Source organism: Citrus sinensis, chromosome 8 (assembly GCF_022201045.2).
Source record: "Citrus sinensis cultivar Valencia sweet orange chromosome 8, DVS_A1.0, whole genome shotgun sequence".
Taxonomy (NCBI): domain Eukaryota; kingdom Viridiplantae; phylum Streptophyta; class Magnoliopsida; order Sapindales; family Rutaceae; genus Citrus; species Citrus sinensis.
Genome location: NC_068563.1, coordinates 1,431,433 through 1,447,344, shown reverse-complemented (window position 1 = coordinate 1,447,344; position 15,912 = coordinate 1,431,433). Strand labels below are relative to the sequence as shown.

Here is a 15,912-nt window from a genome sequence, read left to right as displayed (position 1 = left end):
TTCTTCCTCAGTGGGTATGACTTCGACTTGCTTGGTAGTATACTTAAATGATAAATTTCATTCACTGCATGAAATTTGATTTTACCAACCAAAATACAAATGGTAAATTCGGAAAATAGACAAAGACGTATTAACAAATTTATAAAAACTTCAAATTTTTTACACTTCGACAAGGTTTTCTGTATTACCAATCCACGGCAACTTACTCTTCAAATCTGTCTTGTAAGCTTGTATGATTAAGGGATTTTGCTTATTGCCCAGGCAGTGTCTCAATCATGAAACCGCCGTGGAGAATTGTACACGTAAAATACACACATTCAACAGTTTTACAAGAATTGCATTCCATTCAACTAGCTTAAAATGACCCATAGTTTCTTGTAAATGTCAAGGCACATCATCGAGAATGTGCAGTGTATCTTTGATTGTAGTCATTGATCTTAAGGACATGCTGCATCTCTTTTTCAACGTCCATTCTTGATAAGGTTTTTCAGCTTCTCATTTGCAGCCACAAGTTCTGCAGCTATTCCTGGTTCATTAGCTGAATGTCCAGCATCTGCTACTACCTGTCAAAAGCAGTGAAACAAACTAATTAGCCAAACTGGGAAAAGAAGTTGAGAATATTTCACTATTTGTTAAATAAGAACAGTTTTATTCAAATGAAAGGGATATTAATATTAAGCAAGCAATAGACTGGCAGAAATTACAAACCTTAAAATCTGCTTCTGGCCATGCCTTGTGAAGATCCCAAGCCGACATCATAGGGCAACAAACATCATACCTTCCCTGTTAAAGATATTCAATATTATCAGACAGATTCTAACAGAACCCTCAAGAGGCAAACCTTGTGCTATATGTGATCTGCATTTTCCTAAAATCTATCATGCTTTATATTTCTTTCTAGTGCAAACATATTGGTTTATAACTTTCGGATGAAGTTATATTGAATTTCCGTACATTCATAATTCTTGAAGAACTGTAAAGTATCCTACATTTGCTTCGGAAGATGCGCCACAATAGAGAGAGAGAGCAAGCATGTTCGAATTAAATGGGTGATCAAGGTGACAAATACCTGTACGATTGTAGCGTTAATGTGCCTTATATTATCAATGTTATCCAACAGGAATGAATCCGAAGGGAAGAAGCCTTTGTTCAAAAAATAATGATTTTCAATCCTTGCAAATGCCTGAATTGAGCAAAACAAGTGAATCATGAATTGACAAGTGCTACACATCTTTAGTATCCAGAACTCAGAAGACACCTAATTAGAAACTAATACAATAGATCTGGAATATTATTTTGATTATTTTGCTGTCACATAAGAAGATTAAGGCATGAAGAAAAAATCTTAATTTCTGTTAGGCAACTCAGTTTATGCCTTACAAAGTAAAAACATCAGAAGTTTGCTTTTTGATTTTTAGCTATTGTCATATAGAGCATCCAGATTTTCAATTAACTGAAAATTTTTAAAAACTATTATGCTTTGTACTCCTCAAGTTACCAATGAAAAAATGTCATCCTCCCCTCTCTTGATGTTTTCTTCATTTGGAAGAAGATGGGCAGTCATCATCTCCCATTTGGTCCATGCTCTTGCAGCTGCATACTACGAAATGATGATAGAGTTATGGAAAGTCTACAATTTTGTTCATCCAATATGTTCAAAAGCAAAATTACAATCAATCAAGCAAAAGGAAATGGCAAGCTTTTTCCTGTACAAATACATGTTGAAAGTAAACCACACGATCATTTGAAGAAAACCCATTCAACATGAATTGCTACGCAAGAAGCAGCTGTTCTTTATTTACTTCCCCAAATGATAAAAGAAAATAATTGAATCAATAAGGACATAAAGAAAAGAGTTACATAACTAAACACAGAAGATAGAATCCTTACTTGTGTCTCCTTGTCATCAGAGTTTAGCCTCTTGCTGTAGGCATCAACAAAACAACTTCTTTCATTTTCTGGAATGAGGTCTCTGAATGACTCCCATGCTGTACATGGAAATGTAACCCAAAATCATCAAAATGCTTCAAAATTTCTCTTGAGGTTTCATCAGCAAAAGGAAATTTTATTTAACATACCATCAGGGTATATAGCAGCAGCACCACCCTCATAAAACCAATCAATCTCTTTCTTTCGCAAAAGAAAGATCCCCCTGAGGACCAAGCCAGTAACCTTAAATATTGCAGAGAAAACTATCAAAAATCAATCAGTTATCCTTGGCAAAAATTTACTGAATTAAAGGCATCTGAATTCAAGACTGAGAGTTCCAACCCAAAACAAAACGGCAAATCATGCAAATTACATACCTTGTCGGGGTGTGCCAGGCTGTATGCAAGAGCAAGTGTGCTTCCCCATGATCCACCAAATACCTGCACAATCACAAAGATGAAGAAATTAGATCCACCAAAAGCATGAAATTGAACATGAAAGTTTGTTTCTTTGTAAAGAGCCAAAAGTGAAACTAGACCTGCCATTCTGGAATTTCTAGGTGTTGTCTCAACTTTTCAATGTCATCAATGAGATCCCATGTGGTGTTTTGATCCAAGCAAGCATGAGGGGTACTTTTTCCTGCACCTCGCTGGGCAAAACAATGTGTGCTGGTTTAGAGAGGTAAATTATAGCCGATAATGTTCTATAAAAGTTAAAAGAGTAACCTGATCAAATAAAATGATACGGTAAAAATCGGGATCAAAGAATCTTCGATTACTTGGTGTAGTGCCTCCTCCTGGACCTCCATGAAGAAACACAACAGGCTGCAAGACAGGTTCACAAAAAAATAATAACCAACATAAGTTTTTCAGCAATAAAGCACTGTCCTAAGAACACAAAACATTGCGAAGCATAGATAATCTCATCAAGTACTAGGTGATGGACAGATGTCCATATAGATATCATATCACTACCGTTCATCATGTATTAAGTAACAATCTATAAACAAGTGATGCAATTGGAAGGTCACCATTATCACCAAAACTGAATAAAAAGGTGTTATCTTCTTAATCTTCCATTGTCATTCAGGACCCTTAAAGAAGCAAATGACAGACTCCAACACAACATAAATACAACAAATTCAACTTCCATGGAACATTGAAATGCCATAGAGCAGAGCAAACCAATTACAGCATTTCAAATTACACAATGCAAAACATAGAAAGTGGATAAATAATCCAGTAAACAAATGACTACTCACATGCCCGGTAGGGTTTCCAGACTGCTCCCAGTAGATTGTGTGAATATCAGAAACCTTCAAAATGCCTGTACTGTATGGCTCTACATAAGGATAAAGATTCGTATTCAATTCTGGTAATTCCTTTCCTGATTCCATCATATCAATGAGCTTTGGCTCACTCTTAACCCCAAAATTTTGTGCACGTATTACTAAATCCTTCCTCCCTGCAACATCAATGGCCACAAACATAATTTTGTTAAATTTTTACAATTATAAATCTTAAAACCTGTGAACTCATAAACAAAATGAAAAAGATCAGCCTTTTGGCAATAATTATAAAAAGATCAAGTCTTTAGCAAAAACAAACAAGTATAAAACAAACCCAGACGAGAATTTGCATAATTTAAAGAGGAGTGCGGGAGAGAGAGAGAGAGAGAGAGAGACCTGCGAGAGTGAAATTCTGATGGGATGAAGGGAGGAACCTGAGACGAGATAAAGTGGAGGTGTGAGGAAGCGAGGAAGTACGTGAAGTGATGGTGATATTTGAAACAAAACCTAATAAAACCATACTGTTTTGCGTGTCATCACATTAAAACAGGACATGCTGCTAAAGTTATGTTGAAAGTAATAAGGTCATATCAGAAATCATCAGTTGCATTGCTCGTCATTTTATTTATTTATTTATATTGATAAACTTTGTTTTATTTATTTGTAGTACTTAATGTGCATATATTAAATTTCAAAGGCCCTTTTTTTTTTTTCCTGGTTTTTAAGATTTGTTTTATGCATTAAGTATGTAGTTTAGCCTTTGTCTTTGCATGCGAATATTAATTCTAACTGTTCCTTACAGAACCAGTATAATCTTATTTATTAGTTAGATAAATAATAAATTGTAGCCGTTGATCTTACGGAATATGGGTAATTTGTCTAAATAGAACAAATATGTATGTTGCAATAGTTACCGATTCTAAGTTCTCTAATACAAAATGCCAAAAGAGAGAGTAATTTTTTTCTCATGACACTGTTTCTAGTCTTTTAATTTCTAGATATGATACATAGAAAGAAAAATACACCCATTTGGCTTTTGGGATTGGGAGTTTGTAGAATTGCAGTTATATTGCGGAGCAATTCATCTCTCTTATGAGCTGAGACCCTGAAAATTACTAAAAGCAGAGTTCAGCAACTTAGTCACCCTTCAAATTTATGTTGAGTTGTAGTGCCTTGAAAAACTTGGACTACTTTCTCCAACTTTCTTAACAACAATGTTGGTGACTGAACAAGGCTCAGCTTCTTCTAGCATTTGGACTACAACCCTCATTGATGGTCTAAAAGCTGGGAGTTTGTTTGTGCAGTGAATTGCAATTCTCAAAACTTTGAGAGCATCTTCCTTTAGAATCTCTGAGATGTTTGGGTCCACAACAGTAAGCATGCTATCTCTGCTGTCCATTTTGCTGTATACCCAATTCACTATATCTTTGCTGTCTCCAAACTCTGGCACTATTGGCCTTTTTCCTGTGACCAACTCCATTAGCACTACTCCAAAACTGTACACATCACTCTTCTCATTTATCTTGCAAGTGTAAGCATACTCTGCACTCACCAAAGAACATAAAGAATTTGATCAGATTCATGCATATTGATCAGTTGAACATTGACAAACAGATGAAACAATTTTGAGGGAAAGCTTACCGGGAGCTATGTATCCATGAGTTCCTGCAATGACATGAGTTTGATCCCCCGCCTCACCAGCCTGGACAATTTTTGCTAGTCCAAAATCAGCAATCCTAGGCTTCCACTCCAAATCCAGCAAAATGTTACTAGACTTCACATCACGGTGTATAACAGGCCTATCAAAACCATGATGCAAGTATTCTAATCCCTTTGCTGCCCCCACAGCGATTGCATATCTCACCACCCAGTCCATCTCGATCTTGTGACACGTGTGCAGCCGGTCCCATAAGCTTCCGTTTGGCAGATACTCATAAACCAGCAGATTGCTGTCTTCACTTGTGATGCTACAGTACAGCTTTACCACATTCACATGCCTCACTGCACTCAATGTTGCCACCTCAGCATCATACTCTGATGATCGGGAACTCCTTTTTGATAGCATGGCTGTGCTGCTCCGGTAGTTCCCCTGGAAGCCAGAATTTGATGGCCAGATATGCTTCACAGCAAGTTCTTTGCCACTGTTAAGTACAACTTTGTACACGTTTCCTGACCCTCCTTTGCCTATCAAATTCTCTGGCTTGACAGCATCAATAATTTCCTTCTCTGAGAAACTTAGTACTCTAAATGATTTCATATCCCAAGAATTCTGCTTTAATGAACGTTTAAGATTGTTCTGCTTTAGCTTCACAACAAAGTAACTAGCTAGTAACACAAGCAGGACCATTGTTACAGCTATAAGACACCAGACAAATGTTGAAACATGATGGGATCTACCCGAACCTGAAGAGCATGACTTAAAATATTCATCAGTTTTGCTACATAAGCCAGGATTCCCAGTGAAGCTATCAATGAAGGCCTTAATATTTAAAGGCTCGGGTATTGGACCAGCCAATTGATTATTGGACAGGTCAAGAAGGCTTAGCTTTGGATATGTCAAAGAGATTGGAATTTCACCAGAAAATTTGTTATTGGATAAATTCAAGGAGTTCAAAGAGGGTAATGATCCAAGACTATCAGGAATTTTTCCGGAAAGTGAGTTTTGAGCAAAATTGATGTCTGTGAGTGAAACACATGAGCCTATGGAGTAAGGTAAGGGACCAGAAAACATATTGTCGTGTAAATAAAGGCTACTAAGCTTCTTCAATTTGCCAATATCTAATGGGATTTGGCCAGAAAATTGATTTAAACTCAACTGAATTGAGACTAATGAAGAAGCTTCTGAGATTTTAGAGGGTAATTCACCAGAAAACCTATTGTTAGTTAAAAGTAACAGTGCAAGAGACTTGGCATTACCAATATCATCTGTCACTGGACCTTCAAATTGATTCGTGGACAGGTCAATAATGGAAAGATTTGGCAAGCTCCATATTCCAGGTGGAATTGTACCTGAAATTGAATTGTTGTTTACACGAAAACGAATCAAAGACTTACAATTAGCATAGGTTTCCGGGACTGTGCCATTGAAATTGTTCTGCAGTACAAGAAGATCGGTCATCGCGCCAGTCTTGCACATGTCTGGGGGAATTGGACCGGTCAACAAATTTTCCGAGACATCAACGTAATTAAAATCGGCCCAAGAACCAAGCTTCTGAGGAAGTGTACCGGTGAGCCTATTCGTGTAAAGAGACAATTCTGTCAGGTGCTTGAATTCTCCAAACTCCTCTGGAATCTCCCCTGAAAACTGATTCTCAAAGAGATGCAATGAGGAAAGTTGATTCAAGAACCTCAGCTCTGAAAGGTCACCTTCAAGCCTATTCTGCGACACATCAAAGTTCATAAGATTTGTGAGATTGCCAAACCCAACAGGTAGCTTCCCACTCAAGGAATTGTTGTAAAGCTCAAGCTGCCATAGTTTATTCAGCTTCACAATTCCTGCCGGGATTTCACCAGACAATTCATTATCTGAAAGCTCAAGGTTCTGAAGCTGAGTAAGATTTCCAATGTCCTCAGGAATCTGCCCCGTGACGCTACAATTTGTGAGATAAAGCCAATACAACTTCTCAAGCTTTAGCACCTCCATAGGAAATGGACTCGGATCAAAAGGGTTGTCGCCAAGGCTCAAAAACTCCAAATTGGTTAGATTTTCCAATGATTTCCATGGAAATTTCCCGGAAATTCCACTGCTATTCAAATTCAAGAAATTCAACTCATGTAACATAGACAAGTCAGGCACTTCCCCGGAAAATGAATTGTTCCCCAAGTCAAGAACTTGTAATCTTGTACAGCTTTTCAAGCCTTCAGTGATTGTACCATACAAAAAATTCGTACCAAGATTAATCTTCTGCAATGCCTGAAGCCCGCATATCGAATCAAAAGGCACAACACCAAGAAGTTGTTGTTCAGGCAGATTGATTTCTGCAACAAGTCCATTAGAATCACAAACAATTCCATTAAACTTGCATACAGAATTTGCTTCTGTCCATGAACTGAACACCCCCGTATCCGATTTTTCGATTTTAGATTTCAAGTTCATCAGTATCTGATGCTCATCCGATTTGGCAGGTGAAACTAGAACTAGAAACACTACAAACACAACCACTAAAAGTGACCATTTGGAGGAAACTTGAGCAAACATGCTGCTAGCCGGTGAGAAAGCTGAAGGCATTGTGATAAGTTTTGTTGATTTTGTTTATTGTGATTGTTCAAATGGAAGGATAAAGAATTGAAAACATCAGCACGAGGTTGGCTTGAATTTTCATGTCTGTTCACATGGACAGAGAGATAAGGACATGTTATAAAGAAAGAAAATGTGTTACGCAAAGGTTGCAGAAAAATTTTCAAGCGGCAAGATTTTGAAGTTTAAGCAATTAAGTCCAAATTAAGAGCATGAGTTTTTGGCCTTTTTAACCACTTTCCATGTGTTGCATGCAAATCCATAATATAAATATTACATTGACTTTATCAGCTCTTACATGCTTATGATTATAAAATTATAAGATTCCAAACATAAGCACTCAAATTTCACCATTAGCAAATAATAGAGTAGAATAAAACATAAAGTCGTTTACTTTTTATTTAAATGTTCAAAATTTGTGACGCTGGTCATGGGAAAATGGACTGTCTTGTGTTGAAGAAGTGGGGGGCTGGTGGCCGCCGTGGTTGACTGAACCCTCTTTGGCTGCCACTTGGAAGGAAGTAGAAAGCAGTAGTAATTTCAGATAAAACAACAGGAAGCCCCCTCATTAATTCACAAATGTACATTTAGGCACTTTCACTTCGGTTAAAAAAAAATAATTATGACTATAATTATTATTATTTCTTTGTCGAGGTGGGATTCATTAGTGAAATGTATATCATTGCCGCTATCAAAATTAATTATTAGAATGTCCTTATCTCTATCAAATATATTGAATTTATTAATATAAAAAAAATATGACCGCGATCGTGTATGAATTTAGTTGTTATATTTTAAGTTATGAGCTCTAACTATTCATTGAGGCAAAGTTTAAGAGTAAAGATTTCATTTTTCAATTCTTAATTTGTAGCTGTCAATTCTTTTTTGAAAAAAAAAATTAAAAAAAAAACAAAGAAATTTTTAATTGAAAATAATGTTTGCCTAACTTAAAAGAAGAGCAATATATATATGTATTATTTGATTTGTATTTATCTTTAGAAAGAGATACATTCTTTGTTTTTAATTAAAAAGTTTATCGACACTTACGTCAAAAGGATTAAGATTAAGGGATTGGATTAGAAATCTCCATGATTTGAAAATTTAGCTACATTATTCTATAATAATTTGGGGTTTTGGCTTAATAAAGGCGGCAATAATGTTGTATCATGAAGGCAACTAACTTCTAGAAGATTAATAAAGAATTATGAGCTTTGTAATAAAGTATGCATATGGGAGGAAAATTATGTATGTTGGTAGGTTTTAATTAGATTAATTTTAAGTCAATCGCTCGAGGGAATCAAATCACATAACCTTATACCTAAGGCATCTGGATGTAAAATAAAGGGAATAAATAAGATTTTATCAGATTCTGGTCTTTCTTATGAAAGATTTGGTGAAGCTAGAAATTTCAATATGATAACATTAACAAATTCCATTGAGTCTAAAACCACCACGCTTCTAATTGGTATTTGGAAATGGGAATTGAAGGTCTTTCAACCCAAATATTAAATTTGTCAAATTTATAGATTTGAATCCATGGAAATGCTTTTGGTAAGGTAAAAGAAGGTTGTTAGATAATTGAAAATAAGTTTTTGTATAATTACAGTATTTAGTTCAAAATCTTTAAGTTTGCTCTAAAGGTAACTTTTAGTTTTTTTGAAAATGGACACGTTATAAAATCGATCTCTCCAATGCAAAGATCTCTATAAATAATGTTTGGCCATATTTTCGATGTCTCCTAATAAGCCCAAAGAAAAAAAAACACACGCACACACCAATCGAAAACTAATTTTTATCCAATATAGTAGAGTCTCGTTAAATTGTTAATTTTAATTAAAAAATATTTTTTTTCGGTCGTGAATTGGAGCCAATATGATAAATTAATAATTCAACAGATTTAGTAGATAATAGTTTTTTTTTAAAAAAAAACTTATTTTTCTATAGGACCCAATTAATAATTAACTAATTTGAAACTAAATACTTATGATATGTTTATAATTTTTTTTTCCTGTTAACTAGCATAATGTTTTATACATTTGATTAGTCATTATTACTTTCTTCACATCTTTCATATGAAAAGTCATTGTTGTATTTTATGTGTTATGTTAAAAGAAATAAGAGAGAGATAGACTTAATATATTACCTCCAAAAAGTTTTCTCTGAAGAGTTACCGAATAATCATGATCCAAGAACCATCAAGTAACTAATTCACTCAATCAAGATTAAATTATAACTGTATCATACAACTTAACAGAATTACAACATTCTCCAATTAAATTGCATCTATACTTCATAGAAATTCTTATTATGAACATGATGCTATCTTAATATATTAATAATTATTAAATTATTGGTATGTTAATATTTGATAAATTAATAATAGATTTTTTATGGTCTCAAAACTATTAATTTATTGGGATTCTACTTACTTAAAAAGCAAGAGGTCGACAACAAATATATGAGGGGTAATGAGTCATTTTCTGTAGATAATTTAAGAAGCACTTTTTTTAAGAAGTACTTTTTGAATAAAGGAAAAGAAGAAGAAGAAAAACGGAAAGTACTTATTTAGACAAATAATTAGCAAATGAGAATGGTTAGCATAGAATGCTGACAAATTGCTACTATTGTTATTTTCTCAGCAGACCAAAGATGACTAATGAGTAGTGTGCAGGAGTCAAAGACAAAAAGAGGTCATGGTAACCTGGACCTTTCAACATTCAGTGCACCCTTACGAATACAAATACCCAGAGTCAAAGTTGTGCCTGCTTCTGGGCCCAGGCCCAACAACCATGAATTGAATGCAAACAACCACCACCATGAATTGAAAAGATTAAAAGGAAGTTTCTATTTTCTCGGATCTTCTTCTGAGTTACAAAATTTCAACTGGCTATAATTAAATTGTATAACCCGTCTCTATCACAAGGATTCGGACAGATTGCATTGTCTTTGAATAATGTCTGTATTAAATTATTAAATGTGATCAGGCTACGGTGCAATTGTGGTACCGTGCTATAGTTGCATCCAGTCGTTGGATGTACTTAGATTGATAGGGTCTATTGGCATCCAACGACTGAATGCAACTACAGGTTTCCCCTGTTAAATGATATAGAAACTCATGACATGAACTTTTAAAATAAATTAGATTCTAAACTTAATTACATATGAAATATAAGATTGATGAAAATCCTGTCATCTTTAACTATTTAAGAAAATTAGAGCCCATTCATTCAGCTTTCTTTCTGCCGTTTTACATCTTAATTTGAAGTTTCTGGACTCCTTGCACAATTTGATTGGTTCGTTTTACTAGTTGAGAAAGAAAAACTGATGTGCCACTCTTTCCTTAGTTGGATCCATCAGTATTGTTGCACCATATTTTAAGTAGCCCAAGAGCAAGGCCCGATCAAAAACTTGGCAAGCAAAAAGATTCCATTGGATCATCATCATCTGTATGGGCGGTAGCGTCACGACCATAGTACTGCTTCTGCAGTCCCTGCAATTTGTTATAATTATCTATTTACCGATCATATTTCAAAAATTACTCAAACCAGCTCTGTATCTACTGTCATGATCTTTGACTTTTTATTTTTCAAGAGTGAAATAATATTTTTATCTTATATAATTTAAAAGGGTCCCACTATGTTACAACTGTAGTACCATGCCACAGTTGCAACCAGCCATTGGATCCACTTGGATGAGGGGTGTAACAGTGGATCTAAATGGATTTAATGACTGGTTGCAACTGAGGCACGGTACCATAGTTGCAACATAGCCAAGTCCAATTTAAAATGTGAATAAATTTGACATGCAACATGTAAAGAATAGATGATAATTAAATAATTTTTTAACGGAAATATGTATATATATAATAGAGACCTAGCCTTTTAAGTAAAAATATAATGATTGATTAATTGAGTAATTTATTGATATGTAAGGGCTAAAAAACCATTTAGTTATATGGATTAATTCCATCTTCGATTTTGTCCCATGCACGTCTCTGTAACAAACAACAGACATCTCGGGCTTACGGATGACCTGAAGAGTAAAGAACAAAACCAAGATTGTGATTTGTGAAAGCAGTTTTCGATTTTTTTTTTTTTTTGTTTTGTGCAGCCAAATTGAGAGCCACATACAATCCTACAAGCTTAACAGGAATTTTAGATAAGATAAGGACTCAAGATAGCAAGTTGATTTCCACACAAAAAATGAAAACTATAAAAATTTGATTAAAAAAAAAAACAAAATTTCATGCAATTATGTCAACTTCTAGCTTTCATCTCCTTATATTTTATTATTCCTATTTATCGCTTCATGTTTATATTCTAATTAAATCCATTCATTCTTTGCATGTATCATTATTGATCACATTCACACCACCATACTTCAACAAAGAAAATGGAGTTTAGCTCAGAGGCTAATCAGCGCATTGCTAGAATCTCTGCTCATCTTTACCCTCCAAATCTCCAGGTATTTACATGTATTATTGTTCTTCAATAGTGTGTTTTATTTATGAATCTTTTATCATATGATATGGTGACTCATTCTTTGCATATGGTTTAGTTGTTTTCTGGGTCATGGCTGTTGTTTTTGTGCACATATATACCAAGAGTAGTTTGTTTGGGATTGTGGCATCGTGGCTTAAATATGATAGTTGCTTGCTGTACTCAAAGCTCAAGCCATCAAAGAAAAAATTAATGAGTGATTTCATAAATACCTCTGGATGTTAGTTTTAGCATATTGGGATGTTGTAGTATTTTTAATAGAGAATAAAATCACTTGCTGTCAAATATAAATGAGTGGGTAACGGCAACAAATATTAGCTGCCAAATAAAAACTATTGCTAATCACCTTTTAACTGCTGTGTTTTTCAATGTCAAAGTAGAAGTAACGCTCTACCCATAAGATTATTAATAATTCATAAGAAGAGTAATTAACTCCAATTTTTTTTATAGCCAAAATTGCTTTGTCTGGGGTCAGTTCATATATATCAGGAATTGAATAAATTGAGAATGGAGTCTACTGTTAATATTTGTATTGTGTATAAATTTTGGTGGACGTTAGAGATCAAATTAATTACTACTGAAGTTGTTGGATGTGCTCTGTGGATTGTGTGCTGGTAAATGGAGGAGAATTCTTGCTTGAGGCAAGCTAAATGCCGGGCAAAAGGCGGGGCAGCTGGATTCAAAGTAGCCATCTTGGGTGCTGCTGGAGGCATTGGTCAACCCCTTGCAATGCTAATGAAGATAAACCCCCTGGTCTCAGTCCTTCACCTCTATGATGTTGTCAATACCCCTGGTGTCACTGCTGATATTAGCCATATGGACACCGGCGCTGTGGTAACAACATAACACATTGCATTATGTTCATGTTGGGTTCTCAAATCAAGAAGGTGATCATTTTTCTTGCGTGCTTTTAGGTACGGGGTTTCCTAGGCCAGCCACAGCTTGAGAATGCTCTCACAGGGATGGACCTTGTCATTATCCCTGCCGGCGTTCCGAGGAAGCCTGGAATGACCAGGGATGATCTTTTCAATATCAATGCTGGAATTGTCAGGACACTCTGTGAAGGCATCGCAAAGTGTTGCCCCAATGCGATTGTCAATTTGATCAGTAATCCAGTGAACTCTACAGTTCCTATTGCCGCAGAGGTTTTCAAGAAAGCTGGTACTTATGATCCAAAGAAACTCTTGGGAGTTACAATGCTCGATGTCGTAAGAGCCAACACATTCGTGGTACGGGCCTTATTCATCGACTGAAGTGAGCTTATATTTCTGTTGTGATGAATCAAGTCAACCCATTCTTATGATGTTGTCATATCATGTTACAGGCGGAAGTTTTGGGACTTGATCCTAGGGATGTTGATGTTCCTGTTGTTGGAGGTCATGCTGGAGTAACAATTTTGCCACTTTTATCACAGGTCTTCTAGAATTTTAAGTGAATGTTAAAATACTTTTTCATTACAATACCTAATAACGCTAAATTTCCTAGTATTTGAGTCTTAACTAATGTGACAGCTTATCCGTAACTATCACATCATGTTAAATACTAATAACTAACATTAACTAACTTGATGTGGTAGATACAGATAAGTTGCAATACTGGGATCCATAGCATTACTGTTTTATTATGGAATATGAACTGCATTTCAACGATCATTGCACTTGAAATTCTTCTCAGGTTAAGCCTCCTTGTAGCTTCACTCAAGAAGAAGCTGAATACCTGACGAACCGCATACAAAATGGTGGAACAGAAGTTGTTGAGGTAATGCCACCCTGATATATGTTTCTCACATTACATGCAGAGATGGGATATCAAATTTCTCATTGCTAGGGCATTAGACGCATGCTGTTTTCATCAAACTTGTTCGATGCCATTTTGTAGCAATTCATTGGTTAAGTCCAAGTCTGAGTTAAGAAAGCTCATGTCATTTGCAGGCAAAAGCTGGGGCTGGCTCTGCAACACTCTCAATGGTCAGCCAATTCTATGAACTCTTTTAATTTGTTCATGACTATATGATCTTTTTTGTTTTTCAATAATTAATCATAAAGCATCTATAATGTATAGGCTTATGCAGCGGTTGAATTTGCGGATGCATGCCTCCGTGGGCTGAGAGGAGATGCTGGTGTTGTGGAATGTGCATTCGTAGCTTCTCAGGTTCTTCGCTCAAACCTTCGTCTTGCACGCTTATTTTCCCTTTTCATTAACTTTTAAGCTCCATGTCCAATTAACTAAAAGACTTTATTATTTATAGTAAAGAAAAATAATAATCAAATTAAATCCGTTCTTTTTTTAATATATATATATATATAAACTCTAAATTGGAACTCTATACCAAAAAAAAAAACTGAATTCTGTATCATGCATTTTTAAATACAGTACTTTTAGCAATTTTATTAATAAAAATTTATAATTTTGTTTTATTTTTATTAAGCCTTTCAACTAAAGTTTGGTTTCCCGCATTTTGTTTACTTTGTTTCATTTTTTAATGTTTTCCTCACCAAATACCCGCAGGTTTGTAAAATTTGTTCAAAATTCTTCTAGGAAGTGAATTTTCTGAGAGAAATTTTACAAAATATCACTTTTTTTTTTATTATTTATATACCCATTAGCTCTAACAACTAAGCACTGTTTTTGTAGTTTTAATTCTTTTTATTTCAATTATTTTAGTAGCTCTGAGCATTATTCATGGAAAAAGGTTCAAAACATTGTTTCAAATGGTTTCATTGAATTATTTCGATTTGGTTCGGTTCATTCAATTTTGTTTACACTTTTCACTCACTTGATTATTTTCTCTGAACCAAAAATTGAACAATCCAAAGGGCAATGCCTCCACGTAACTAGTCAGAAAAACCGATTCTTACTCGAAACTTTTCGCGTTTTGGGATAGAGTTGCTAGTAATCAACATTTTTTAACAGCACAAAATTCTTAAATGCCTCCATATAACCACATTCATGCTTTGTATTTCTTCATATTTGATATTGTTTGATAATTCAAGAAATATTACAAGTAAAATTTGTAAATAGAGTTTTCACAAGTGAAATAATCAAATTGTCCACAAATATCTTGGACCCGATCCCCGAGAGAAATTAAAGGGGGTTTAGTTACTTAATTGTTAAAACCAATAGAGAATTATCGATGCAGTTGCTGGTACAGCTCAGTTTATTGTTCTATCTCCGATTAAATTCATCTGCTATCAAAACTACTAGAGAGGACACATCGAAAGTTGGCACTTTCTTTCCTGCAATTTTTAGAAGCAAATAGATCCTGTAGCTTATAATCCAAATTCTTGAAGCTTATAATCAAGGAATGCCCTGTTCATAACAGGTGACGGAACTCCCTTTCTTCGCATCCAAGGTACGGCTTGGTCGCCAAGGAGCTGAAGAAATCTTCCAACTTGGACCTTTAAATGAATATGAGAGGTACTGAGGCGCAAAAACATCAGCAATGACAATTTTTCTAGTTTGTTACAAGGGCGTACGAATTATGAAACAGTGGTTTGTTCTGTTTGTTGCATCTTTGTTTCCAGGATTGGCTTGGAGAAAGCGAAGAAAGAGTTAGCTGGAAGCATTCAAAAGGGCATCTCCTTCAGCAAGAAATGAAGCGATGCCAAGAAAAATTCCATCGGTTAAGTTTATTATCGCTCTTGAGTCACCGTCTCCTGTAATTAGCAAGCCTTAATGTTGTACCCAGAAACAGTCGGAAAATGTATTTTTCCAACAAGCGACGAATTGGCATGTAAAGCAGTTTGAATGAGCTCATTTCGTTTCAGAGGAGCAAAACCTTAACATGTTTGTGAGAGATACACTACCCAACAAATTACACTTTGACGCTGCATTACACAGACTGAGGGGCTTGTGATTTAAGAAACAAAATCAATAATCCGTTCTGTGAGCAGTGAGCATTATTTTGATAACGAACAACTCTAAACCAGAAAACATCACCGAAAGCAATTTACGCTATC

At 35.1% G+C, this 15,912-nt stretch overlaps 3 protein-coding genes across 6 annotated transcripts; 1 reads left to right on the top strand and 2 right to left on the bottom strand.

The window, feature by feature from the left end:
- Positions 1 to 107: 107 nt before the first annotated feature.
- On the bottom strand, positions 108 to 3,781 carry LOC102623195 (proline iminopeptidase). The gene is made up of 11 exons (XM_006486743.4): positions 3,614 to 3,781; positions 3,191 to 3,393; positions 2,655 to 2,753; positions 2,468 to 2,578; positions 2,307 to 2,369; positions 2,079 to 2,172; positions 1,891 to 1,988; positions 1,499 to 1,600; positions 1,070 to 1,183; positions 709 to 783; positions 108 to 563 (listed from the first exon to the last, which is right to left on the bottom strand). Exons 1-11 carry the CDS (start codon positions 3,735 to 3,737, stop codon positions 462 to 464), a joined length of 1,185 nt encoding a protein of 394 aa, XP_006486806.2. The 5' UTR covers positions 3,738 to 3,781; the 3' UTR covers positions 108 to 461.
- A 293-nt stretch (positions 3,782 to 4,074) lies between these two features.
- LOC102622896 (receptor-like protein kinase 7) lies at positions 4,075 to 7,590 on the bottom strand. Its single transcript, XM_006486742.4, has 2 exons — positions 4,859 to 7,590; positions 4,075 to 4,759 (listed from the first exon to the last, which is right to left on the bottom strand). The coding sequence occupies exons 1-2, from the start codon at positions 7,443 to 7,445 to the stop codon at positions 4,371 to 4,373; spliced, it is 2,976 nt and encodes a 991-aa protein (XP_006486805.2). The 5' UTR covers positions 7,446 to 7,590; the 3' UTR covers positions 4,075 to 4,370.
- Positions 7,591 to 11,659: 4,069 nt separating this feature from the next.
- On the top strand, positions 11,660 to 15,794 carry LOC102622394 (malate dehydrogenase, glyoxysomal). 4 transcript variants are annotated; one of them, XM_025102069.2, is made up of 9 exons: positions 11,660 to 11,918; positions 12,581 to 12,787; positions 12,868 to 13,182; positions 13,278 to 13,367; positions 13,628 to 13,711; positions 13,885 to 13,920; positions 14,015 to 14,104; positions 15,276 to 15,370; positions 15,478 to 15,794. In XM_025102069.2, the coding sequence occupies exons 1-9, from the start codon at positions 11,847 to 11,849 to the stop codon at positions 15,548 to 15,550; spliced, it is 1,062 nt and encodes a 353-aa protein (XP_024957837.2). In that variant the 5' UTR covers positions 11,660 to 11,846; the 3' UTR covers positions 15,551 to 15,794. The 4 variants fall into 4 exon arrangements, with proteins under 4 accessions (XP_024957837.2, XP_006486803.2, XP_006486804.2 ...); XM_006486740.4 differs by having other exon boundaries at positions 12,572 to 12,787; XM_006486741.4 differs by having other exon boundaries at positions 11,662 to 11,918; positions 12,578 to 12,787.
- The last annotated feature ends 118 nt before the right edge of the window (positions 15,795 to 15,912 follow it).

Excerpts from the sequence above, each read along its gene's own strand:
- LOC102623195 (XM_006486743.4), bottom strand. The coding sequence starts at position 3,737 with ATGGTTTTATTAGGTTTTGTTTCAAATATCACCATCACTTCACGTACT. Across the intron at positions 1,989-2,078 it reads TGCTGCTATATACCCTGATG|CATGGGAGTCATTCAGAGAC; the intron begins GTATGTTAAATA and ends TTCCATGTACAG. Across the intron at positions 1,601-1,890 it reads CTGATGACAAGGAGACACAA|TATGCAGCTGCAAGAGCATG; the intron begins GTAAGGATTCTA and ends ATCATTTCGTAG.
- LOC102622394 (XM_006486740.4), top strand. The coding sequence starts at position 11,847 with ATGGAGTTTAGCTCAGAGGCTAATCAGCGCATTGCTAGAATCTCTGCT. Across the intron at positions 12,788-12,867 it reads ATATGGACACCGGCGCTGTG|GTACGGGGTTTCCTAGGCCA; the intron begins GTAACAACATAA and ends GCGTGCTTTTAG. Across the intron at positions 13,921-14,014 it reads GCTCTGCAACACTCTCAATG|GCTTATGCAGCGGTTGAATT; the intron begins GTCAGCCAATTC and ends TATAATGTATAG.
- LOC102622896 (XM_006486742.4), bottom strand. The coding sequence starts at position 7,445 with ATGCCTTCAGCTTTCTCACCGGCTAGCAGCATGTTTGCTCAAGTTTCC. Across the intron at positions 4,760-4,858 it reads TCATGGATACATAGCTCCCG|AGTATGCTTACACTTGCAAG; the intron begins GTAAGCTTTCCC and ends TGGTGAGTGCAG.